The sequence below is a fragment of the Pyrenophora tritici-repentis genome, chromosome 6, assembly GCF_003171515.1.
Source record: "Pyrenophora tritici-repentis strain M4 chromosome 6, whole genome shotgun sequence".
Taxonomy (NCBI): domain Eukaryota; kingdom Fungi; phylum Ascomycota; class Dothideomycetes; order Pleosporales; family Pleosporaceae; genus Pyrenophora; species Pyrenophora tritici-repentis.
This window is the reverse complement of record NC_089395.1, coordinates 2,745,231-2,769,593: the sequence shown is the minus strand read 5'-3', so window position 1 is coordinate 2,769,593 and position 24,363 is coordinate 2,745,231. Positions and strand designations below refer to the sequence as shown.

Below are 24,363 nucleotides of genomic sequence, written 5' to 3'. Positions count from 1 at the left end.
CCTCGCGTCTCTCCCACCCTCCCAAATGATATGACGATTGCTGTCGTCTGGTGCGAATTGGACCAGGTGTCGGCGGTACTATATTATGCACTACATGATTTCCCCCAGGGTATAGATTGGCTACTGACTTGTGCCCACTACCCGTGCAGCCAGATCGAGATTGTACCAGATCTGAGCCGATGGTGTCGGCGGTGGCTAGAGAAAAGGGCCTGGTGACCGCCGTGCGTACGGCTGGAGACGGACAACTCCAGGCCTGAAGCAGTCTAGCGGCTTAGGGCTGACATCGGATGGACAGTCGATCGTCACCGCTTCACATCGCGTCCCGCAACTGTCAAGGACGCGAGCCTGGCGCCCATGGCCTTGGAATTCCCCTTCTCCTTGATCTCGTACGCTGTGCGATAGCGTTGAGCGCGCAAGACCATGACAATACTCAATCCACTCGTTTGTGTGGTAGACTTCCACCATGCGCGGTAAGTTGCATCCCCTGCATAGTAAGGAGTGGACACATGGAGTCGAGTAGAGAGCATACCCCGGCTATTTCAGGAGGATATGTAGACTCAGTAATAGGAAAACATCGCTAATGTCATGATCCAGAGGACCAGAAGTTGAGACCTGGCTCGGTGCAGAAGAGGGGACCGACCCAGCCATTGATAATGACTGGTCGCTGCTGCCATTCATGGCCTTGAGCGATGGCGCGCATGCCTCTACCGAAGACTACTCGTATTTTACCCTTCGCCGCGCCCAAACCTCGACCGACCCCGCTACCTCGCTGTTCGGCATATCATGTACACGACAACTCGATGCCAGCAAGCTCATCGACCGACCAGCCGAGGTCACAAGGAGTACAGTGCAGAAGGCTGTTGTAGTCATAAGCGATAGCCCCCAGCATTTTGGCGCAATCAAGGCGCAATTGGGTATCGTCACGCAGCTATGGTTTGCTCAAAAGTACGTGAGCGGTGCGGATAGACGGTGCAAGATGCGGATATAAACACGCCTACGAAGACATGTACGAATACAGAGTGCAGAACTGACGTTTTGCAGCGATTTTACGGATCTCGACATATTACAGCGATTTACCGAAAGTCTGCCCCAGCTGCTAAAGAACCAAGAGGGGCAACAAGACCACTATTTTGGTATCTCCCTCCGTGAGTTCATACACGAGTTCAAATGGCAAACTCTGGTTCTTTTCAAGTGTGCCTTGCTCCAACCAAAGGTGTGTCTTACCCCATAAGCCTTGTTAACTGGACTGTCAGGTTACATTGGTTCTAACACCCAGTAGGTTCTTTTCTTCGGCTCCCATTGCGAACGATTATGCATGATGCAATTTGCTCTTATTTCTTTGATACCCGGCCTCATTCGCCACTTGCAAGATGCTGCTGATCCAAAGTTCAATTCGTGCGAGGAGAAGTGCGTAATGCCTACTTCTCTGAAGACGTCAGAGCGCGCGTCTTGTCAGTACAACCACTCGTATCGTCGAACATGTTACTAATTTTGAAAAGTGCTGGCATACATGGGTCTCCCCCTGCAACTGTTCGGTACAGGATCACTATTCGGCCCATATACCCCGCTTCAGCAACTCGACATCCTGGCTGACCAGGATACCAAGTCTTATATTGTTGGTTCTACCAACTCGCTGCTGTTGCAGCAAAGAGATCGCTACAGTGATATCCTGATTAACCTTGATGATCACACCGTAAACATCACTTCGGCCGCACTTCGATCGGCCTCTGTTTTATCCACACCCGATCGAAGGTGGATTGACTTTCTAACCCAAACCGTCAACGATACATGGGATGATGCCGATCCTGCGCGACCAAAGGATCACGGTTATGCCGGCAGCGAAGAGTTCATTCGTATGCAATTCGAGGAGTACCTGCTTGCTATGCTAAGCTCTGTCAAGTACAAGCTCTATCTGGAGAAGAATGCTCACAAGGAGCATTTGATTACAGAGGTTGAAGGTAACCCAGCTAGCGAGTTCTCAAACGAATGGGTGCATGCCTGGATGCAAACCGAGAACTTTCGCATCTGGAATAAGTTCACAGACTCGCATCTTTTCGACATTGTTGACCCCAAACACCCCTGCTCCGGTGGTCTAAGTATGGAAGATGTCCAGCGAAGACTAGCACAGTATGTTCAACCTCGTCTTCTCTTTGCACTTTCCATCATCAGCGCGACTAAAAGCTCTTCACCTAGTCTTTGCTCTACCCCGACTTTCCAAGCCGTATCTCTGGGATTATGTGTGCTAATACTTGCGTGGCGAATAGGCAGGTAGCGGAAATGCATCTCGACGAACGGCTAGAAAAGAGCAGAGAGGCGCTCGGCAAGCAGCTCGCCGTAGGCCAGCAAAAAGTCTCATCCGCTTACAACAGACTCTGGGCGGAGATGGAGGCCATGCGCGAGGCCCAGAAACAGAGAGCGGAGGAAGCTAAACTCCTGGCTGAGAAAGAGGGTAAACCTGTCGATGACGGGAAGAAGTGTACGTATTATAGACTTCCACAAACATGCACCACCATTTCACAGCTATCCATGGACTCGTTTAACAAGAACACAAAAACAGGGAAAACACCACAAGCACCCGACCTCTCCACGGCAAAAGCAAGCGCCGGCGCCTACTTCTCCAGCTGGGGCACCTGGGCGTCTGAAAAACGCAGAACCTGGGGCGCAGCAAAAACTCCCGTCGCTTCACCCACCCCGCTCGACGTCAAACGCGCAGAAGACTTCAAGGCTGAAAAAGAAAAAACTGTCGGTGGTGTTGGTACCCCTGGTGTGCCTGAGACACCCGTCGCAGTCGATACTCCCTATCAGGATGACGCGAGAAGGTCGAGTGTGTTCTTCGATGCTGAGAATGATAGGGGTGAGAGTAGGGGGTGTAGTCCTGTTAAAGAGAGGGTTGTGGGATTAGGGTTGGGGCTGGAGGGCAAGAGGGCGAGTAAGGGGGATGGTATGGTTGATATTAATCTCGAGGATGAGGAGAAGGAGGTTTGGGGGGCGAGGAGTGTGGAGGTTGAGAGGAAGAAGGTGGAAGTGGAGAAGAAGGTGGTTGATGTTGATTCTGATCTTGATATTGATGACGATGACGATGATGGTGATGATGATGATGATGATGGGGAGAAGGAGAAGGAGAAGGAGAAGGAGAAGACTGTGATTGAGAAAGAAAAGAGTGTTGTGGAGAAGAACTAGATGGTTGGATGGTATCCATCATGTTGATTATAAGCTTGGATTCGATGATTATGTAACTAACAGGTTGAGCATGGTATTTAGTGTAGAGTGCGTCTTGCGTTTACAGGGGTGAATGTTCATGGTACAGGGGAGTAAAGGGGATGAAAGATGATGAATAAGATATCCCATTCATCATGTCTCCTCACTCCATGCACTGATCTCCATGTACATATTTATAACATCGTGTTTCGTCATTGATAGCCATACCAGACTAGGAAATATGTAGACTTAGGTTATACCACCTTACCTCCCTACCCACACTCATCCCATCACATCCCATCCCATCACGACTCACCCACTTACTGAGCTTCCTGAACCCCATGTAGCGTAACCGCCGCCCTAATCTTGGCCCCATTACCCATATCGAAGCTATTCTGCACCATCAAGCCCTCAGCACCGAGCACATCCTGCCAGCCAATCTGCGCACTTCCAAACTCGGTAGTCTTGTTCAGCAGATGGAATTGGAACGCACCAGGGTTGGCCAGCATATCCGCCGTAAGTGGGATGCGGAACGCCTGGTCGAACGAAGGGTTGTAGATGTCCGTGCCGGGCGTGTACGTCTTGACAGCCGTCTGGAACGTGTGTGTGCCCCATGTCACCTTGACGCTAGGCTGCAGTTCTTCGCGCGGGCCCTGGAGGTCGTGTGCGCTTGCGATGAGGATGGTAGCCAGACCGACGTATTGGCCTTGTCCCTGGGCATGTGCTGACGAGAGGATCTGAGCGTTGTTTACAAAGTTGAAGAATTTGGCGTGGATGAGGACGCGGCCGCCTGTGGGCGTGTTCTTGTGCGAGAGACTGAGGTCTTGGGAACCGCCCTGGAGGAGTATGTCCTTGACCGTGGTGGAGGCGAAACCTATGTCGTCGTCACCCGTGGCTGTGTCCTCGTCTTGGATGTCGATCGAGATGTTTTGCTCAAAGTCTGTGACGATGAAGTCGTGCGTTTCGTTCCACTCTGGGTTGGTGTTGTTGTCTACGACGGACGTCTTCCACTCGGCTTCGGCGCCTACTATGACTTTGGCGTAGCAGTCGGGTACGTCCTTGAGCTTGACCTTTTCCATCAACTTGCTGATGGTGCTCTTCTTCTTCTCGCCTTGCTTGGGAGCTGCAATGTTTGTTGCCCGGGCGATTGTGACGCGGATGAGGCCGTGGTGGGGCTGGTAGGTTTTGAAGTAGTCGACGTTGTTGTCCATCTTGACGAGGAAGCGGTTGGGCAGGACGAACATGCCCCCGATGATGCCGAGAATGATTTTCCGTACACAGTTATCGATGACGGAGAGATCGGCAATGTTTGCGGCATCGGTGAAGTCGAGCTCTAGGCTGGGTGTGTTGAGGAACGCAACCTGAGCGGCGCCGATCTGACAGTCGTTAGCATATGGTGCATCAATACTTGGACTTGGTACTTACCAGAGGAATGACATTGGTCAAGGGGCAAAGCAGCACGCTGATCCGGCCCTTCATACGAACCCTCTCGACACCCTACACCTCATTAGCTACATCCAAGCCTCAAACTCAAGTGTTCGCAACATACCACTTTAGGTACCAATTTGCCATCAAGCTCGAAGTCGCATACGCCGTCCCAGTTCAGATCCATGTCCAGCTTGATGCCATTGTTCTTCGTCTTGTGCACATCGACGTTTGAGAAGCTGATCGGGACATGACCAAAGTCAATCTTGACGAACCGCAGGTTTTTGAGGGGACCCGGAAGAGTCGAGGCGAGGACAGGCTCGACTGATTCCTTGATGATCTTGGAGCCGGCAATACAGATGTTGGGCCAAAGGTTCGAGACAATATCGTTAAGAAAGCCTGTTCATTGTATTAGCTATGATGTGGGCGGTTTTGATTAGTCTACCGATGACGACGACATTTTGAGTATGGACAGCTCATAGCCGGAGGACATGTAGTAGCGTCGTCGATCGGGAACCATGACGATGCTCAATGGGACCCTTACCTGCTGGTTCAGCACCTCCAGACGCAGTCAGCTGCTCAACAAGCGACGCAGGAGCCTGATTCGCCATCTTGACTTCTCTTTGATGATCTGTACCGAGATATCTGTCTTGGGAAGTTTCGCAGGTCAAAGGTTCTCGTTACTGTAGAGATTGCAAAGGATCAAGAATGCAGGTAAGTAAAGAGAAAGAGAGAGCAGGATGTTGGAATCGAGAGAAGCTTAAGAAAGGACAATCACTCGATGAGCGTAGCTACTTGGACTAATTTAACCCCTCTCTCCCAAGACCACGCACGCTCCTCCTTCTAACACGTACGTTGGCCGCCCAGTTTCTTGCGTTGTTTACTACTTGACGTCACGGTACTTCTCAAACGCCCAGTGCTGCAGGTGCGGTGCTGACGGTGGGTTGAACCCCGCATGTGGCAGTGTAAGCTACGTGAGCCACAGTTTGCACGTGCTGTGGTATACCAGCCACACTGTTGGGTTACTAGTACTAGTACTAGTCGGTCGGAGGAGCAGTTGCAGTGGGATCTCTTGCTTAGATCAGCGATGTCTAAATCCCTACATCCGACATCCCCTTGACTGTAAATGGCTCTAACTCATTCTGTATTCTCATGCTTTTACATCACGCAACTTCGTGACTCGTCGCAAATTCCCAAGAATAAGGTTTCCGAATCAAGTTTTTTTCGGTAACTTATCATGCCACATGGCGCCATGGCTTTCCTGCGTTTGCTTTTCCCTCTTCTTCTTACCTTACCCCCTCACTCATGCATGTACATAACCGTGCCATGCATCAGAGTAAACGCACTGAATCGATCGCACCATGAGGCTGACGGCTTGACTAAACAAGCCACTAGCCAGCGAAAAAGCAAAAAGGAGAACAGAAAACACGGACCCCCTGTTGTTGCTTCGGTTACACCGAACGGTTCTCCGCAGCTGCGTTGTGGCTGAAGTATTATGCATGCAATAAACGAATCGCGCATGAGCTGTGATGTTTGCTTTTTTTCTCGTACTTCAGCCTCTTGGAGATGATGCGGCTGAGATTGCAGGGGAGAACGAGCGGGACAGGAATGACTTTGTTGTGCCGACGTTCGGGCTGGACGGGTGGCTTGGGGTGGTTATTCTGACTTGGGTTTTTTTACCTGCTAAGGCTATGTAGAGATGGGTAGGGACATTTCGGGGCGAGCTGGTGAGTGATGGTTGCGTTTGAGTAGAGATACACGACTTAGGATTAGCGAACGGAGGTCGGACAAGGGGTGAGCTGGTAGGCAAGTACGTGCGCGTGGTATTTTATTCACTCGATAAATCGCACCTCAACAGGCATAGGAAGAGCTCGATAACATGCTCGTAGAACTTCCGCCCTCCAAATACACTACTTGAGACCTCAAGGCGGTATCGGAAGACCATTCGGCTTCACCCCATCACACGGCTTCTCCAACTCACTCTCTTCAATCCCCTGCACAATCTCCCCATCATACCCAATCAGTACAGCCTCACCACTCGGCGTATAGGCATTCCACCCCATTTGCGGTAGTCCATTGACAGGATCCTTGGCAAATGCAAGATAATAATCCTGCACCTTCTCGCTCACTGCCTTTTCAAACGCAGTACCATTGCCTCTCACAATGCCATACGTACCAAAGTACAACGGGATATCAGACGAGTGATAAGCGCCCTCCCACGGTTGCGGCGAGATGTTACTAAAGTTCCCGGCGTAGAGATAGCGAAAAGTAGTTGCGTTTGCTGCATAACGATCGTACGTCGTCTTCACAGCCGGGCAGTGGAAAATGGTAGCAGTGTCCGCATCTGCCAACGTTGTGTTGACTCCGTAGGTTCGATTGTAGGGCTGAAACGCAGTACCTTCGTCGTTTGTGTTGCCGATGATGGCTGGTTTGCGCGAGAACTTGCCTGCCAGGGCACGTGCCGTGTAGTTTGAGTAGAGTGTGCGGTTGTCGATGACGGGCAGGAAACTAAGACTAGGCTGCGTATTTCTGTCGGAGTATTGCTTGAGATATTGGGTTATGGAAACAGAGTCCACGCCCCTGAGACAGTCGATTTCGGCTTGGGCGGAGGGGCTGTTGCAACCAAAGTGGTGGGCAACAAAGGTGAAGTTTGTTTGCTGGACGTCTTCGCTGTTGATGCCGATGAAGGTTGTCCCGGAGTTCATGATGAGTCCTGATACGATAGGGTCTTCGGGATAGGCGAAGTTATACCCGTCCACGGATGATGCACCTGCGGATTGACCCCAGAGTATCATGCGATTCGGATCGCCGCCAAAGTTGCGGATGTTGTCACGGACCCATTCTACCGCTAGACGCTGATCTAAGAAACCCAAGTTCTGCTCATCATCTGCAAGCGATTTGGCGTTGGGAAAGCCGAATATGTTGACACGGTAGCTGAGGTTTCAGTCAGCACTATAGCGTAGGTGTAGGTGCGATGGACAGCTTACCTGATGGCAACAACAATATGCTCGCCAGTCCTCTCAACCCATCTAGCGGGTATCTGATACGGGACATTGGCGCCACCACTCGTGTACCCTCCTCCATAGATCCAAATCAAAACCGGTAATAGCTTCTTTTCGCTTTCGTCTGTACACTGTTCCAAAGGCGCCCAAACATTGAGATTCAGGCAGTCTTCGCTCTGGTATTCCGGTGGCTGAGTAAGGAACTCCGGCGCATCAGTACGCCACACATTCGACGTGTTGCCCTGAGCCTGAGGACAAGCAGGGCGCAGAGCAGTCGCCTTGATAGTCTGATTCTCCCTGCACTTCGGAGCCGGAGGGAGCCACCGACGTGCCCCTACAGGCGGCTCTGCAAAAGGAATGCCCAGGTACTGTGCAACATTCGGTGTGAGGTCATCAGTGAAGCCCTGAACAGAGCCAGAAGTTGTTTCCACGGTCAATGAGTCAACGGCAGCCGAGCGGTGGAATTGGGCCAGGCCCAATAGGAGTGCTATAGCGAGCATCATGATGGAGAAAAGACGGGGAACACCCCAAGCACCACGACCTCCTCTGCCTTTTGTAGCCATGGCAGTTGAAGCGTTGTCGATCACTACGCTCTAGTTGATCGCCATGTTTCCCACGGCGCGGGGGCCCTCGCCATTACCACCGGGGACCCAATCAAGACGCTACGAAACAAGTTATCTCCGGACCTCGACGTACAAATTCGGGAAGCAAGAGTCGTTCTATTTACGCGTTTAGGCACTATAGACCAAGGCGCTGACCATCGATGACGAAAACCCGGGATGGAGCGGCAGCTTGCTCGGTGACATTAATGAGATGAGATAGGCTATACTACTACAGCCCCCAGTCCCGTATACACTGACAGATGATTATAAATCATGCGGACACACTCTTAGAGCCGATTGATGGTAATAGCTAGCTCGTCCACCACGGTGACATCCTAACAGGAGCGTTTTTCGCGAAAGCTGCGACCGACCTCGGATGCAAAGATCCGGGACAAGCGCCGTTCCCCACACTTTGTACATCGGCCTCAACACCGAAGTCTGCAGATGAGTATAAGTTTGCTGCCCATTTCTGCAAACGCATAGTTAGAATAGTGATGTACATGTAAAATCTAAACATCTTTTTCCTTAGACAAACAATAAATAAATAAACACATCCCTTAATCCCAAAACCCATCAACACACCCCAGGAACACGAGATCCTTCCATCAAGAAACCCAACCAACCAACCCCAAACATGAAAATCCTCATAACAGGCGCCTCCGGCTTCGTCGGCCAAATCCTCGCCGCCAAACTCCTAGAAACAAAAACCGCAACATCCCTCCTCCTCGCCGACGTCCACAAACCCACTCCCCCCTCAACCACAACCACAAACATCCCCATAACATGCATCTCCGCCGACCTCACCTCCCCAACCGCGTGCCAAGACCTCATCGCCCACTCCCCCGACGCAGTCTACATCCTGCATGGCATAATGTCGTCCGGCAGCGAATCCAACCTGCGGCTCGGTCTCAGCGTAAACTTCGACTCAGTCCGCACCCTGCTCGACACAATCGCCACGTCGCGACCGGGCATCAAAGTAATCTTCACCTCCTCGTGTGCGGTATACGGCCGCGCGGCCGTTGCGAACATCGCCACGGAAGTCGATGTGGTGCCCATGCCGGAATCCAGCTACGGGACGCAGAAACTCATGATCGAGTGTCTTGTCAATGATTACTCGCGGCGGGGACTCATCGACGGCCGCGCCGTGCGGTTACCGACTGTTTTCGTGAGAGCGGGTGCGCCGACGGCGGCGGCGTCCAGTTTCGTGTCGGGTATTGTGAGGGAGCCGGTTCATGGGGTTGCGGCGGAGTTGCCCGTGGATCCCAGTATAGGTATTTGGCTGACGTCGCCGCGGACGTTGGCGGCGAATTTGGTGCATGCGGTTGGTGTACCCGGGGAGAGGTTTGGCCATTTTAGACAGGTGTTGTTGCCCGGGTATACGGCGACGAGTGGGGAGATTTTGGACGCGTTGGAGAAGGTGGCTGGGAAGGAGGTTAGGGCGTTGGTGAGGGAGAAGAGGGATGAGAACACACAGAGGATTGTGTTGAGTTGGCCGGCTAGGTATGATACGAAGAGGGCGAGGGAATTGGGGTTTAGTGAGGATGTGGGGTTAGAGCAGACGATTAGAGATTTTGTGGAGGGGGTTAGGGGGAAGGTTTAGGTGGGGGTGGGGGTGATGAGAAAGGGAGTAGGGTTTTTTGTTATGCCGTAATCATATATTGCTGTCATTTAACAATCAGATTCTCTCAGTTATCAATTTAATCCACAGACCCCAAAAAAATCACGCCTACCCTTCTTGACAACTTCTCATATCTCATGACACATCTTAGTCCTTCAGACCACTCACATAGTCGCACCAGCGGCCGTGTCTCCATCCACATCCAATATGGCCGCCTCCTCCGCATCCTTAGGTTTGACCAACTTGATAGTCACCTCGGGGTCCAAACTATACACCCTCAAGCCCAAAATACAGACTGCATTCCATGGTTTAACCTCTTCTTTGGTGGGAGCGGGCTTGGGAGCTGAAGGAGGCTGAGTGGGGGTAGGTTCATCGCTTGTAGTCTGAGTCTGAGTCTCACGAGAATGAGGAAGTATTGCCTCGTTGTCAGCGGCAGCAGTGTCATCGCCCTTGGTTCCCTCTTTATCCTTGCTTGAGTCGACAACTTGGACTTCTGTCTCAGGCTCCGTCGTAGAGCCTGAGGATTTAGCCGTGACAGTGGCTGTGGCGAATGAGTCCTCTGACTTATCAGAAGCAGCCGATGTGTCTTTCTTGTCCTCGGGACCTTCAGCGGCATCCGTTTTGGTGACAGGCTGCTCTGTTGTAGTCTCACTATCCTTGGACTCTTTCGTATCGACTGACCCCTGCTTACTCAGCTTCTCCTCAATCTCCTTCTTCCACACCTCCAATCCCTCTGTTGTTTTCTTCTTGAAAGTTTCAAAGTCTTCCTTCTCCTTCTTTGCTGCTTTCGCTTCTTTTTCCTTGACTTCAGCAGCCTCTTTATCGGTCTCAAACGTACCCTTGGCATGGGCAATGTCGTAATTCAGCCCAATCTGTCGTAGCTTTTGTGGGTTACTGGTAGCAAGCTTTTTCACCACTTCATAGACTTCTGGCTTTTGCGCATCGCGTGACGCCTCAATCTTGGGTACGACTTCGTATATGCCTGGCTCGAGATTGGCTTCGGCCGAGATGGTCCGATCGTCGAACCAGGCGCCACGAGCACGTACAATGTGATCGCCTGGTCCAGCATCCTTGCCTTGTAGTATGAAGTGCAAATCGAAATGGTATTTGCCTTGGATACCCTTGAAGTAGCGTTCATCGAGCTAATGTCATTAGCAGTTGTAACTGAGAGTGACGACTTGAACTTTACCTGGCAGAGTACGAAGACAGTGGGCCCAGACTTCTTGATCTCAACTGAGAATTTGGTGTCCATATAGCCGGTTACCCATGCCACTGAAACGCTGGTCCAGTGCTGTACAACAGTCCATGTGTCGTCGAACAGGCGAGTGCGATCAAGCAGATCAAATCGCTCGAGCATCTCTTCGTACGACATCCAGAAGAGACCGTCATCTCCGAATTTGTGATCGAGCTTCTTCAGCCAATACGGCGTCCACTCACGAGACCCATCCGACCAAGGACCTGTCCACTCGCCCGTTGCGGCATCAGCTCGGCCGCCCCACGGATTGCGTATCAAAACTAGTCTGTACTTCTTACCGTCTTCGCCCTCCTCTTCCACAACCTTCAGTACTGAGTAAGCATGCTCCAATGCTAGGCCTTTCAGAGCGCTGGTGTCGTCACCATAGGCAGTTAGCGAGGAAGCAGAAAAGAGGAACTTCTTGCCCACTTGAAGCAACTCGTTCCAAAGGGATTCTTTACGTAGCACGCGATTGGTCAGGATCTTAGTTGTGACACCTCCTGTCAGGTCTTCAACCGCTTCGCCGCTGTATCCCCCTGCAATCGCATCATAGTCGCCGTGCACTATGTGACTGTTAGTCATCTACATGTCAAGACATGGCACACTGGAACAGCTCGCCCAACTCAACACAAGAAAAACCACTTGCCCTTTGCGTATGCCTTCTCAAGTAGGGGTAGCCAGGTCTCGTTCTCATCCTCGCATGAAGCGAAATAGAGAGCTCTTGATCCGGTCTGCTCGTTCTTCTTGTACTTTATCTCTTCCGTATTCGTCGGATCCCATCGATCGCCCCGTGCAGCGCCGAAGTCACTGCTGCTAAGGTAGAGGTTGTCATCAACGACCGTCCAGATCCACTCGCCGTCTCTATAGAAGACAAAGCCATACACACCGCATTCTTCGTCCTGCGCGACACAGATCTTGTCCATGAGGGCGGGATTGCTGCATATCGTTGACACTGCAGCGATGAACCAGCAATCACATGAAGAACCCTGTTTGAGGTCGGAGCTAGAGAAGCCATCGACGGCGAACTTTGGATTCTCGAAGATTCAGTCCACGCGGTGCACAGATCTGGGACCGTCTCCGCTGTTGGAAGACTGGCCGTTCAGTAACTTGGCGGTGGCATTGAATTCGAATCCCAAGCCGTTCGTCATCAGTACCCCACTTTTGATAAGAGTTGACAATGCGCTTCCTACTTGTGAAGGGCTGACTGATGGTGATGTCGTCACTTTGTCTTCGTACCAATACATGAGGCCCTCCAGGCAGTTCTTGTTCCCCAGGTTCTCAATGTCAAAGTCTTGATCTGTAAACTTCTCGTTTGTACGTACACACTCCTTGACGATGCGTTCAACGCGAGCGCGACATTCTGCTGCGGCTGCTTCGTATGACTCGTTTGCATTCTTTCCAGTGGAAGTACCCAAGTTGCGTTGTGGGGGGAGAAGATGGGTGTAAAGACTCTGTGGGAAGATCTTGGTGACCTTGGCTGGCTTCTTCGTGATAAGGCCGTCCCAGAATTCATTGATCATCTCTTGGGGTGACACACATCTTTTCTACTGTGAATGGAGGTGTTGAACACATCATGGGTAGACTTACGCGGTAGACCCGTCACTCCCTACCGTATCATCGCTACTCACAGAAGCCATGATTGCTCTTACCTCTACAGGTGTCTGAGGTGACACAGCGGTTGTATTTCTTGCTCAAAGCTGCTTCTGACCTTGGGTGATTTCTGAATGAGTCTGCTTCATGCAGAAGTGAGACAAAAAGACCGCAGTTCAGCATGTGAGAAATATGAAAACTAATCGGATCTTTCACGGTATTATATATGTATCGCTAGGTTGGGAGCTGAAAGCGCCATGTCCTGTTGATTGGCTGCTGATGGTTGTGTGCGGCTGAGTTAGACGTCGTGACTGGCCCCGAGTGAGTGGCCCCGAGTGAGTGGCCCCGAGTGAGTATTTGACGCATGCTAATGCGTATAAATGGGGTGATTAGAAAATCCTGCCGGTAGTTTATTTGTGTGACTGTTGTGGTGCGTATAAGAGGTGTGTTGCAGCGCTAGGAGTGCTTTCTCTTGGAACACAAGGCAGTATCGTGAATCCGCTGTGCAGACGAGCTGACGATGAATGAAAGGAAACCCGATCTGATAACGTGCGGGACCAGTAAGCTGGGCACCCTACCTAACCTGACCTGACGCTCTACGCAATTGAGCCACAACAACGCAATAATATTAGATAAAATTAAGAGATATAATTAATTATCTAGCTCTGCATGAATTCCGAGTATGCTCTTGAACGTGGCACTTCGTGCACGTCGGCGGCGCGCGCTGACGTCGCTCACCAGTCTGGTTCTGGTCACCCCCCATAACTACCCTTTCTGCCTCTGTAGCTATCTGCTGAGCCTGTTGGGCCTGGAGCACTCCACTAGAAGCAATATATTGACGCTGTTGCTCCTGCTTTTGTCGTTGGCGCTGATTTTCTGCACGTAGCTTCTTGTTCTCCTCTGCAAGAATTACTGCTGATTGCATTGCAAGCTGAGCGCTTTTAGCAAGCTGGCGTATCGCAACGCTTGTTGGGCTCTCTGATTTCCGGCGTAGCCGCTCTTGGAGATAGCGCACCTGCTGCTGAAGCTCTGCTACTGTATGTGGTGTCTCTGTCTGCGCTGCAGCGCAGGCTGCAGCGTTATTATCTATAGTTGTCTGTGGCGGAGACGGTGTCCTGGCTACTGTAAGTGACGACAGGACGCGATCGGGACAAGGAGGGACAAGGCCTGTTGCTTGGAAGCCTGCCTGGATGTTCTGCTGCGTAAAAACTATTGGCCGGATCTGTTGATAGACTGTAAGGAAGTCTATCTTGTCAATGTGGTAGACGCCTTGGCAGGCGAGCTTCTCAATCTCACATCCGTACGCCCGCTTGAGCGGCGAGAAGCAGCTAACATCAAGCGGCTGGAGAAGATGCGACGTGTGAGGCGGCATGCAGAGATTGATAATCTTGTTCTTAGCGCAGTACTGGTCGAACTCTGGCGTAGCGTGGCTGCTGTGGCCGTCTAGGACAAGGAGACGGTATACCCTAGCTGTACGAGCCGCTGTATAGTGATTAAAGTGCTTCACCCAGTCTAGTGGGAGCCTATTGTACCAGCTGCTTTGGTGGACCTTGCCAGACAGGATCACCAACGGTGGCAGACACCAGCTAGACGCGTTAACGCACTCGATCGCTGTAACCCACTCGCGATTGCCTGGCTGTACGACAACTGCTCGGCCGACTCTTTCAGAGCTTGTGACTACCTTAGACGTGCCAGCGACGCCTATCGCGAACCTAGTCTCGTCAAAGTTGTAGATATCTTGGTATAGGACGCCGTACGTCTGGCGCGTCTCTTCTACTAGCTTAAACTAGGGTGCGATTGCAGTAGGGTCCTCATATTCAGCCCGCTAATTATTAAATCTCCTGCTCCACTTTGTCTGAAGCTCTGGCTGGCTCTGGACAAAGCGCGGCACCCACTTCTTGCCAATAGGTTGTGGAGGTGGATCTTGGCCGCGCGCAGCGAGTAGAGCGTCTGCCATTCGTCGTACGTCAATAATATGAGGCGGAAAACCGCGTCGGTCAAGGTCTAGGATCCACTGTACGAGAGACTGCTCTTCAATAGGCGATAGCTTGCGGTTGACAGAGACTGTCTCTGATCGTGGCTGGACACCATGGATACGCGTGTGTAGTGTAGATTGTGGTATATCAAAAGCTTTTGCGAGAGCACGAATAGACTGTTTTGGATTATTATGATAAGAAGCTATAGCAAGGCTTATTCTGCCTTCACGAGAAGTCTGTATAGAGCGTTGTTGTCGCGGCATTGTGGTGGTTGTGTAGAGTGTCGGGTCAGGTTGGGTGGGGTGCCCAGCTTACTGATCTGCCCAGCTTACTGATCCCGCACGTTAACGCACGATGTAAGCACCAGTCCTAGACCGGCAATGTCAGCAGTGCAGCATGCATCTTCGGCCCGGCTGGATGTGGCGGCGTGTTCCGTGCGCTTGAGGCGGGGATGTTCGGCAAAAGGGGCAGGCACCGCCAAAACTTCACTACGGGATTCCGTCGCAAGTCCATGTCAGAAGTATTCTGTTGCAGAGGCAAAGCTGATGGTGCATGTATGAGTTATGAGGTGTATGGAGGCTCGTGCGAACGTTTCTGGACTGGATTTGGAACCTCGACCGCGGTCTTTGGTATCAGAAGTTTTGCCTCACTTCTCGAAAAGATGACTTACATATTCTTGGCAGTGTAAAGTGTGCAGAAGTAGCTTCAGCATGACACGATGTGCTTTTTGGGATCTGGACATGGCGATGGCGACAAAGAATGGTCAAGCAATCCTTTCTGCTCGTATGCGGCGAATCTATCCACTCTGGCAAATATCGCGTACGAAACGAGAAGGCGGCTCGCACTATTTCCTTTTCTCGGATTCGCACACTAACGCTGAAACATAACTCGTTCTGCACCCTTGGGAAGGAGCGTGGAAAGATGTCGTCTAGGCCCGTTGCGGTTGATCTGGAATGCGGGCTTTCGTAAAGAGGTAAGAACTGGGGGCGCTAAATGGCGGATGTGCATGACCCTGTCTTTGTACCAATGTTTCGGCGAACTTTCGAAGGCCTCGCTTCGGGGCGCAAAGGCAGCGGGTCGGTTTTCATGCCGGTTCACGTCTTCAGTGCGTAGCATGCTTGGGTCGACGGAGAATGGCGACGAAGACATGCGATAGATATTACTAGACAACGGTCGAGGGATCGGCATCACGTCAGAATGCATGGCACGAGCCAATTCACGCACTTGCTGCGGTTAATGGAAAAGCGGTGGAAGTAGGATCTGAGAATGGTATAGAATCGTCTATTAGACTGCCGAGTCATGCCGCCTCCTGGGTATGTGAAACAGCGACCCCACCTATAGGCGTCTAGATGTACAGAGAGCTCAATGTAGACGCCTGCTGTGACGCCGACGGGCCCACCAGATGGTACCAAATAGTGTATGAGAAGAAACGAAGACATTATGCGTAATGGTTTGCACCAGCCGTTGTACTGTAAAACTCGGAAATAAAAACCCATGCCGATGATGTGTGAACGTCTTCCGTGGTATAGTTTGGAAAAATCGGCCGTGTAGAATGAAACAAGTGGATGGCTGCAACGGCCATGAGTGCTCGGGCCCTGTCAAAAAACTGAAACCATGACAAGCGGGTACCCCTTTGCTTTTGTGTACTCGAGTCGTGAAGCTGATAGCAGCGGGGAAAAGTTTGCCGTTTTGAAAAAGTAGTGCGTGGGCCAAGATGGGTAAAAGACGAGAGACGGAACCGCCCGAACGCCATGCTAAAATGATGGAGCGTGATAATGCTGGTGGGAGTGGGAGCGATAACAGAAGAGATGCATGTCGAAGGATGATGGTGAATATCGTGGGTCGCCAATGAAGAGGCGAGCTGGGTGGGAACGTTCCCTGTCGCGTGCATCTGGGTACCGGGATCTCGGGTGCTTTGATCGTAGCCGGCGATCAGTGCATTCCATCTGCAGCAGCGAGTCAGCACCGACAAGTTGCATTTTATCGATTTGACCGATGGACCGCGAAAGCCTTGCACGTGGTGCAGGGCAAGGATCACGGACCTTTGAGCTTGAGGAGGAAAGTTGGGCGAAAAAAGCAAAACAAGGTCGACTTACATCATGCTTTGGCAGCGCAGGGTCGGCACGTCTTGAGCTTGCACTGATCGCATTCGTAGATGGAATTGAAGGGCCCATGATGGCAGAGGTTGCAGTTCCAGACGACGAGGGTAGTGTCTGACTTGATCAACTTGAAGTTGTGTGTGCAGCTGGCGGGGCGGGCCATTGTGAAGGTTGGTGGTCAGATGGGGTAGTAGTAGTAGTAGTAGTGAATGGATGGATGAGGAAGTAGCGGAAACGACTGTATGTGTGTTAGAAGGAGGCTTCTTGGGGCGCAGAGGCTGGGGGATATATAGGCCTCTTGGATGAAGTACTTGCCTGGGGAATTGCGGCAGGATTTGGGTCGAGGCTAAGGTAGGATTACGGGCAGGAGCTCGGGTGGTCAGGGTAGTCAGGGTGATTTGGATCGTGGCTGATAAAAGCAAGCAAGGCTGGTAGGGTAGTGGCAGGTTGCGTGTTGGTTGACGGAGAAGGAACGACTTCAGGGCTTGCTTGTTGCTAATCTGTCGACGCTAACGACGCGGATCTGTGGTCCGTCTTATACTGAGTCTGGCATATATTTGGGGGGTGGAGAATAGAGTTTGGTCGCCAGACAAGCTGACGACAAGTCCACCAGGCGTGGTAGTGTGCAACAAGCAGCAGCGAGCAGCCGTCTTGCCGTCTTGCTTTCCTGGACAGCAGAGAGCGAAAGCGGACGGCTTCGGTACAGATGGAGCAAAAGATACACATGATGGTTACACTACGAGGCGGGCTGGGAAGTCGCTCCAACTCGCCCAAGACGAGGCCCGTCTTGGGGGATTGCACGGTCGACTTGGTCCAACCCAGGCTGGCCATTCCGCAGCCGCGGTCATGGTAGTATTGTTAGGTCGCGGGACCCTGGGAGGGAGCCCTGGAGCATGGGCCGTGGGCGGTAGACTGTGTGGACTGTGGACTGTGGGCTGGGTGCAGGGAAGGGCGCGATGCGAATACTCCGAGACGATGCTGCGAGCATGTTTTGAGCGTAGCGCTGCCGCAGCCCACTCGTCACACCAAACCGTGCTTGCATACGAGCCATGCCATGAAGGAATCAGTGTCAGTGCAGCTGTGCCGTCTTCTGTATCGAGACGTTCTGGTGGACATGCGCCGCCGCCAATATGGTGCGAGGCCTGGCCGAAGGAGCTTAGGGCCGGCAATTCTGCCTCGCGCCTGCCCTCTGTACAGTAACCCTTTCGGTAGCGACTGCCTCTCTCGCCATCGCCATGGACTATTGACCATCGCCCATTTTGCCTCACCTGGATTCTTTCTTTCTTTCTTTTGCCCTCCCCCCCCCCCCCCGTGACATGTGACATCGGAGGATAATGGCGCCAATCGCTTTTGTAAGCGATGAACTACCTCGACGGCGCGCCCGTCTGGAGCCGCAGGGGCAGCAACACGGCCCATGGACTGGCTGCCATAAACGTCGGCCTGCATGAGCCTCCGCACACCGTTGCTTCTCCACCACTCTACCTGTCTTCTTTCCTTCTTTGCGTCGTCATGACTTTGCTCGTCCACTCAGCGGCCAAAAGGCCTCCCTGCGCAAGCAGCTACCACGTCCCCTCGCCCAATTTCACAAAAGTCTAGGTTTGTCTAGCCTCCGCGGTACACCTGCCCTGAGTACCGTCACCGTTGCTCCCCGTCCCCCATCCGCCCTCCTCCGTTCTTCCTCGAGCGCACATGCACATGGGGAAATGCGGTATCGCCTACTGCACATGTCTGTCTACCCCCAACCCGGTTCAGTTGGCCGCCGCGGCTACATGCAGCCTCACTAGCGTCTTCTGCTGCCTTGACTTTCTGCATACCTTGTCCAGTGTGTCTTCCCACTAAACCGGCAAGGGCCACATCAGCAATAAGCCACATGGCTTGCGGGAGATCCACTGACTAACATCGACCTTGTTTGCTTTCTGCCTCCAACAGCAATGGCGCACCCGCACCACATGTAACATGCCCCTTCGAGTTCGGCATGGCCTGACGGTCCAGCAGCATCATGTCAACAAGCCACTATCGAAAGCCTCCCCTGGCCTGGCTGACTCTTCCCATGTGTAGGATCAAACATATGCGCTCCACTTCAACTTACCGGGAGAAGCTCGGTCATGACTCCCTTGTCCATCTTGCGCGTCTGCTTGCCATTTCTGTAAGTAATCAGATCTAGCCTCATAGCTGAAGGAAACGCGGAAAGACTCGAATCATGGTTATCCTTTAGTCATCATCCTGCATCATACCATGCAATGCTTTTACCCAGCCCGATCCGAGACTGGGCCAACAGTTGCTTGCGACATGTCACCACTAGGCTCCATCGTCCAAATGGGCAGTTCATACACTGATAGCCGGATGAGTACATTATCCGAGCTCAAACACCCACTCACATAGCAGCATTCAAATACTGACCTATACCAGCAGCATAACAAATACATGTCCTGGTCTCTGTCAAAGCTCGGAGCTCGCTTGCAATATCCGGTTACACTGGATCGGACTGAACCTGGCTGTCGGTGCCACAATGCAAGATCAATACGACCATCAAGTCCGTCCGTCATTCATGGCGCCCGTGTGGCGTTCTCCGTGTGGACAGATATGCGTCATGCCCTGGCGGACTCACTACCTGTTGACGCTAGCTTTACAAACATGCCAAGACCACTTGTCTTATCCCCACGCGACATTTCGCAGTCCATGCTCTAGTCCAGCAGGCTCACCCGCTTCCAAGCGTTGTTACTGTCTGTTTGGGAACTGCTGTAGCCATGAGAATAGTAGCAATCCTCTGACCGGGTTCGTGGCTTCACATCATGGCAGTCAGACATTACTGTAACGCGACCCATCCGGCCGTCCATGCGGCTTCGAATGTGGACTCACATGGTCGCCGATGTTGTCTTACTACCGCCTGCTAAGGTTTCTCCAGTATGCATCTCCTCTCAAACCAGATGCACATATTGATGGATCGCCAAGTTGGATGCATTCTTCACATCACACCCGATGACCTCTTCACCAATGTAATCCCGTTTCATCAAACCCCAGAGTGAGGCATTTCCTTATACGGCCAGGCAAGTACAACGTCCCATCCGCTCTCACGCTCCACCATGCCCCGAACCGGGTTCTTGGGTAAGCATTCTTTGTCGACGACGTCTCGATTGGCTTACGTCCCGCTTCTGCATCACTGCTGTGTACGCCGTTTTCTGTCAATTCGCAGAAATATCCCACGCACAGCGACATTGCGGGGCGTCCCTCTGGTCATGGCACTAGGCCCGAGACCTGGTGTTCGGAGGCGAACACATACTAGTGTCCGCACCCACTGCAACAAGCAGAGCCAATCGGCGCCTTCCTTGTCAGCCTTACGAGCCTCAGCGCCTGTTTGAGGATTAAGAGGATAAAGGGGACCGCGATCATCTGCCCACTTGCCTCCCGGGCGCCATTGCTCTGTTTTGGGCATGTCCAGTGGTGGCACGAATCAGGCCATTCCATGTAAAGACGTTGGCGCCACTTCTTAATTGTTGCGCACCACAAGACTATACCTTTAATCCCCAGGCGACGTTCACATGGAGATGGCTACTCTTCCCATTTTGGACTTTAGGTACGTACCTGATATGGTAACACCAGCTCACCGCTTCGCGTCTAGCTCTGCCCCTGTGATCTTGGGGGAGGCTCAGAGACGTACACAATGCCCACAAGGTTCTCAAAAGTTAATCAACTGCCGCCAAACGGAGCTGGGCGTCTCAATTTCCACCAGCGGCCATTTCGGTTTCTTGGCATGGATGGGTGCATCCAAAATCGAGCAGAAGGGTAGCAAGGCTGTAGTGGATCGAGGTTGCAATTGACAATGGTACTTTGCAGCTCGCATGACTAATGCATCATCGTAGCAGGCGGTCTGATTTGGAAGGCATGACGCCTAGAGACCAGTTTCGAAGCATATATGGGCCCGGAAGGGAAGTAGAACGGCTACGACGCGACCCAAACGGTGCCTCCAATCGGTTTCCTCCCAGTGGGGACATGTAGCCTGAGCAACGTTCAGCATAGAGAGCACAAAGGCACAGAGTAAAGCGGTGAGCTTGTGTAACATATGTTGGAACAGAACGGGATGGACCAAATTGGATTGATACTGATCGGTACTAACGTATAGCTAAAGATGGGGCTTGAGCAAACCATATGTGTAGCTCCCTAGGACCGTCATTGCTCATGACTGCAGAGTTGACGCACCTTGAACGGATGTCCGCAGCCTGATGATTGAGAGTTTGATTGCGACATTCTTCTCAAACACACCGTACTGACTACCGTTTTCGTATTGAGCTTTTTGTATTCTCCGGTCAGCGAGTAACACGGTAGAATTTCGGTAGGCTCTCCTAGCGGCCGTCGCGCACTAGTTCAGCAACGAGCGAGTCCAGAGATGGAGGTTGATGGAATTCTGGACGGCGGTAATGAAGAATATGCATGAGACGACGCACATGGTGCATCGTGCTCCAGGTAAGAATGGTGAGTGGCCAGGGAGTGCGGTGATTTGGTCGCGTGCCAGCGCAACAGGCTTGTAAGACGATCGAATGATGCGGGCGTATGCATACATAAAGTAAAGGCATCTAATGGTCTCTTCCCCAAAACAGCGCTTCTAGTTCTTCTGGTCGACATAGTCGTCCAAACTTGACTCTTACTAGTAGTAATCTTATAGCGCTGCTCACCGGACGTTGTTGCGCGCGAGTCCGGCAAGACTGGTTGGCCGTTTCCTCATCGGGCGCTTAGTGGGGGCAGGACGAGCCCGAGGGCCGAGCTTCTCGTAGAATGTCGAACAATTTTGACAGGCCTCAACGGCACTCATCTCACCTGCAGTTTGCCCACTACGAGAACATCACTCTACTCGGACCGCCCACCATGAGGGGCGCAATCGTCTTTGGCGGCTCTTCGCACCCCAAGCTGGTCGAGGGCATGTGCGACCGACTGGGCATGAAGCCTGGCTCAGCGACCCTGGGCAAGTTCAAGAATGGAGAGACGTCAGTCACCATCCGTACGTGTCTTGGAATTGAAGCGCCATCGCATGCTAATCGGCTGCAGATACATCAATCCGCAACAAAGATGTCTTCATCGTCCAGAGCGGAAGTGAGAAGTGCGTAGTGTAGCCTTCCGTCTGCGACAATGGCTAATGGGTCAGAATCAATGACTCGGTCATGGAATTGCTGATTATGATCTCTGCCTGCAAAGGTGGCTCAGCAAAATCGGTGACGGGTATGTTTGCTTTCTCAAAGGCGCAGTGATAGATGCTAACAAGCACCAGCCGTCATGCCATACTTTCCCTACTCGCGCCAATCCAAGAAGAAGCAGCACCGAGGGGCCATCACAGCTCGTATGGTCGCGAACCTCCTTCACATTGCCGGTGTTAGCCATGTCATGACCATCGACCTCCATGCCTCGCAGATGCAGGGCTTTTTCAAGTGCCCCGTCGACAATCTCGTCGCCGAGCCCCTCCTCGCTCGCTGGATACGCGTAAATGTGCCCAACTGGCGAGAAGCCGTGGTTGTGAGCAAGAACCCGGGCGGTACCAAGCGCGTTACATCATTGGCAGACGCATTGAAGCTCAGCTTCGGCATCGTGACCACCGACAGGCGGAGGGCGGGCACAGCAGTGCACTGGAACGAAAGCGCAATGTTCGAGCAGCTGAGGCTGGATGGCGCGTATGACAAGCAAGACATTGTCGAGTCTGCGCTAGATGCTGACGCGGACACAACTCCCATCAGCAAGATGACCATTGATCCAAAGGCAGAGCCAGGCAAATCGAACCTCAAGCGCTTACCGTCGAATCCTTTGCAGCGACGGGCTAATGGCTGGTCGGAACCAACAGGAAGCCATCCGCTGTCAAAATCGATGCGAGCCGGCTCTATCATCGAGCCAGAAGTACCGCTTGAGCCAATTCGTACCGACGCCGACAAGCACGAAGAAGAGCAGGCAGAGCAGAGTGCGGATGAGAGTGCCGAGGAATACACCGACGAGGTTTGTCTCCCCAAGAAAACATAAGGATGTGCTAATGATATCAGCGTGCTCGCAACGTCATCCACGGACGTCTAGTACAAGGTCATATTGTCGACGACACACACCCTTCCCCAGCCATGTCTGCAACCTCGCACAGCACATGGCGCAACCGCGCACCGTCGGATGGTGAAAACGACGATATTCCCCCACAAATGATGTCGTCCTTCATGTCCAACGCCTCGTCATCCCGCAATAGAGAGACGGAACATTCGCACGCGTTGGGTGGCACCTACGATGCTGCTGCTTCTTCCGAAGACGAAGAGGAAGACCTCAAGAATCCCGAACTCGAGACCATGGTCACACTAGTGGGCAACGTCAAAGACCGCCCTGTCTTCATCGTCGACGACATGATGGACAAGTCCGCGTCGTGGATCGCAGCTGCCGAGACTGTCGCTAAGCGCGGTGGTGCCACCAAGGTGTACTGCTTTGCTACGCACGGCATCTTTGGAGGTGACTGTCTTGAGGAGATGAGCAATTGTGATGTTATTGACAAGATTGTCATCACAAATGCATTCCCGATCCCCGAGCACAAGTTGGCGCAGGCGACTGGTGACAAGTTGGTGATTATCAATGTCGATAATCTCCTGGCTGAGGCAGTGAGGAGGAATCATCACGGAGAGAGCATGTCCCAACTCTTCTTGCATTACGACTAAAAAACGAGGATAACGAAGGAGATGTATCAAGGCGTACGTGGATATGATTTTACCATGATCGGTTGGCGGGATGGGATGGGTATGGCGTTAAGAAAGTTGATTCCCATGGGTGAAGAGCACCAAAAGCCTCTATGCATTATGGCGCAGAATACGATGCACGGGATATCCGACATGCTTCGGTCACACGAGTAAGTACAAACATGATCAGTTTGGTTCTTTGTGATGTCACTCATCTCGCTTGCTCTCCTTCTTCTACTTGATCAAATTCTATCAAAACACCAACGATGCAGGCCTTTGAGCCTGCAGGAGTCCCGTGATACGATACGGTGTACTCTTAACGGAACGTTGGAAGATTATATACCAGACAGAGCTCTCCTTTTTATACCCTGGTCATGTCCCATCGTGGGATGCTGGGGTTGAGAGGCTCTGTTACATCATATTACCCGGTTACGCAGCCTGCAGTGTGCTGTTCTGAGCGTCTTGTCGCTGGAGCATGTCCAGTCGTGGTGAATTTCTTTTCGCTTTCGTGGACCCGGTGCTCAATCCAAAAAGCATTATCGGGGGTTTGCATTTAGGCTTTTATCGAGACATTGGAGACGAGATGCGAAATGTTGCGAGACATCACAAGATGTGGATGCAATTTGGTAAAGCCCCACTTCATCGGTAGTCGTACAACGAATGCCCCACAAAGGCATATACCCATCTACTCAACTTCCATATTGTCAATATGGCAATGCCGCGTAGGTACATGTTGCCAACAGCCAAGGTCGTAGCCTTGATGAATGAGAGGAGCTTGGAAGGAAGGGTTCATTTGATTTTCTAATTGCACATTTGCGTTTTTGTCCACATTGTCGCGGGTCATCGGGACCTGTGCTGGGTATTGAATATGTGAGATGCAAGTATCCAGATACTCAATATAGTTTTTTTTTGGTTTCTCGCCCGGTTCTCCCTTGC

At 52.1% G+C, this 24,363-nt stretch overlaps 9 protein-coding genes across 9 annotated transcripts; 3 read left to right on the top strand and 6 right to left on the bottom strand.

Moving 5' to 3' along the window:
- Positions 1–420: 420 nt before the first annotated feature.
- Positions 421–2,272, top strand: PtrM4_122800 (uncharacterized protein; the record flags this gene model as incomplete). The annotated part of the gene is made up of 6 exons (XM_066108540.1): positions 421–470; positions 595–945; positions 1,042–1,213; positions 1,280–1,451; positions 1,500–2,127; positions 2,194–2,272. 6 exons carry the CDS (start codon positions 421–423, stop codon positions 2,270–2,272), a joined length of 1,452 nt encoding a protein of 483 aa, XP_065961725.1.
- A 1,246-nt stretch (positions 2,273–3,518) lies between these two features.
- PtrM4_122790 (uncharacterized protein) lies at positions 3,519–4,677 on the bottom strand (the record flags this gene model as incomplete). The annotated part of the gene is made up of 2 exons (XM_066108539.1): positions 3,519–4,574; positions 4,624–4,677. The coding sequence occupies 2 exons, from the start codon at positions 4,675–4,677 to the stop codon at positions 3,519–3,521; spliced, it is 1,110 nt and encodes a 369-aa protein (XP_065961724.1).
- A 28-nt stretch (positions 4,678–4,705) lies between these two features.
- PtrM4_122780 (uncharacterized protein) lies at positions 4,706–5,234 on the bottom strand (the record flags this gene model as incomplete). Its single annotated transcript, XM_001935518.2, has 2 exons — positions 4,706–5,022; positions 5,168–5,234. The coding sequence occupies 2 exons, from the start codon at positions 5,232–5,234 to the stop codon at positions 4,706–4,708; spliced, it is 384 nt and encodes a 127-aa protein (XP_001935553.2).
- A 1,311-nt stretch (positions 5,235–6,545) lies between these two features.
- On the bottom strand, positions 6,546–8,188 carry PtrM4_122770 (PnbA, Carboxylesterase type B; the record flags this gene model as incomplete). Its single annotated transcript, XM_001935517.1, has 2 exons — positions 6,546–7,557; positions 7,611–8,188. The coding sequence occupies 2 exons, from the start codon at positions 8,186–8,188 to the stop codon at positions 6,546–6,548; spliced, it is 1,590 nt and encodes a 529-aa protein (XP_001935552.1).
- Positions 8,189–8,861: 673 nt separating this feature from the next.
- Positions 8,862–9,793, top strand: PtrM4_122760 (WcaG, Nucleoside-diphosphate-sugar epimerase; the record flags this gene model as incomplete). Its single annotated transcript, XM_066108538.1, has 2 exons — positions 8,862–9,727; positions 9,781–9,793. 2 exons carry the CDS (start codon positions 8,862–8,864, stop codon positions 9,791–9,793), a joined length of 879 nt encoding a protein of 292 aa, XP_065961723.1.
- A 216-nt stretch (positions 9,794–10,009) lies between these two features.
- PtrM4_122750 (BASP1 multi-domain protein) lies at positions 10,010–12,002 on the bottom strand (the record flags this gene model as incomplete). Its single annotated transcript, XM_001935515.2, has 3 exons — positions 10,010–10,987; positions 11,035–11,642; positions 11,708–12,002. 3 exons carry the CDS (start codon positions 12,000–12,002, stop codon positions 10,010–10,012), a joined length of 1,881 nt encoding a protein of 626 aa, XP_001935550.2.
- Positions 12,003–12,122: 120 nt separating this feature from the next.
- Positions 12,123–12,716, bottom strand: PtrM4_122740 (uncharacterized protein; the record flags this gene model as incomplete). Its single annotated transcript, XM_066108537.1, has 2 exons — positions 12,123–12,618; positions 12,667–12,716. The coding sequence occupies 2 exons, from the start codon at positions 12,714–12,716 to the stop codon at positions 12,123–12,125; spliced, it is 546 nt and encodes a 181-aa protein (XP_065961722.1).
- A 608-nt stretch (positions 12,717–13,324) lies between these two features.
- On the bottom strand, positions 13,325–14,908 carry PtrM4_122730 (uncharacterized protein; the record flags this gene model as incomplete). Its single annotated transcript, XM_066108536.1, has 3 exons — positions 13,325–13,600; positions 13,832–14,455; positions 14,561–14,908. 3 exons carry the CDS (start codon positions 14,906–14,908, stop codon positions 13,325–13,327), a joined length of 1,248 nt encoding a protein of 415 aa, XP_065961721.1.
- Positions 14,909–21,604: 6,696 nt separating this feature from the next.
- Positions 21,605–23,409, top strand: PtrM4_122720 (ribose-phosphate pyrophosphokinase 1; the record flags this gene model as incomplete). The annotated part of the gene is made up of 5 exons (XM_066108535.1): positions 21,605–21,737; positions 21,785–21,836; positions 21,882–21,955; positions 22,005–22,717; positions 22,762–23,409. 5 exons carry the CDS (start codon positions 21,605–21,607, stop codon positions 23,407–23,409), a joined length of 1,620 nt encoding a protein of 539 aa, XP_065961720.1.
- Positions 23,410–24,363: the final 954 nt, after the last annotated feature.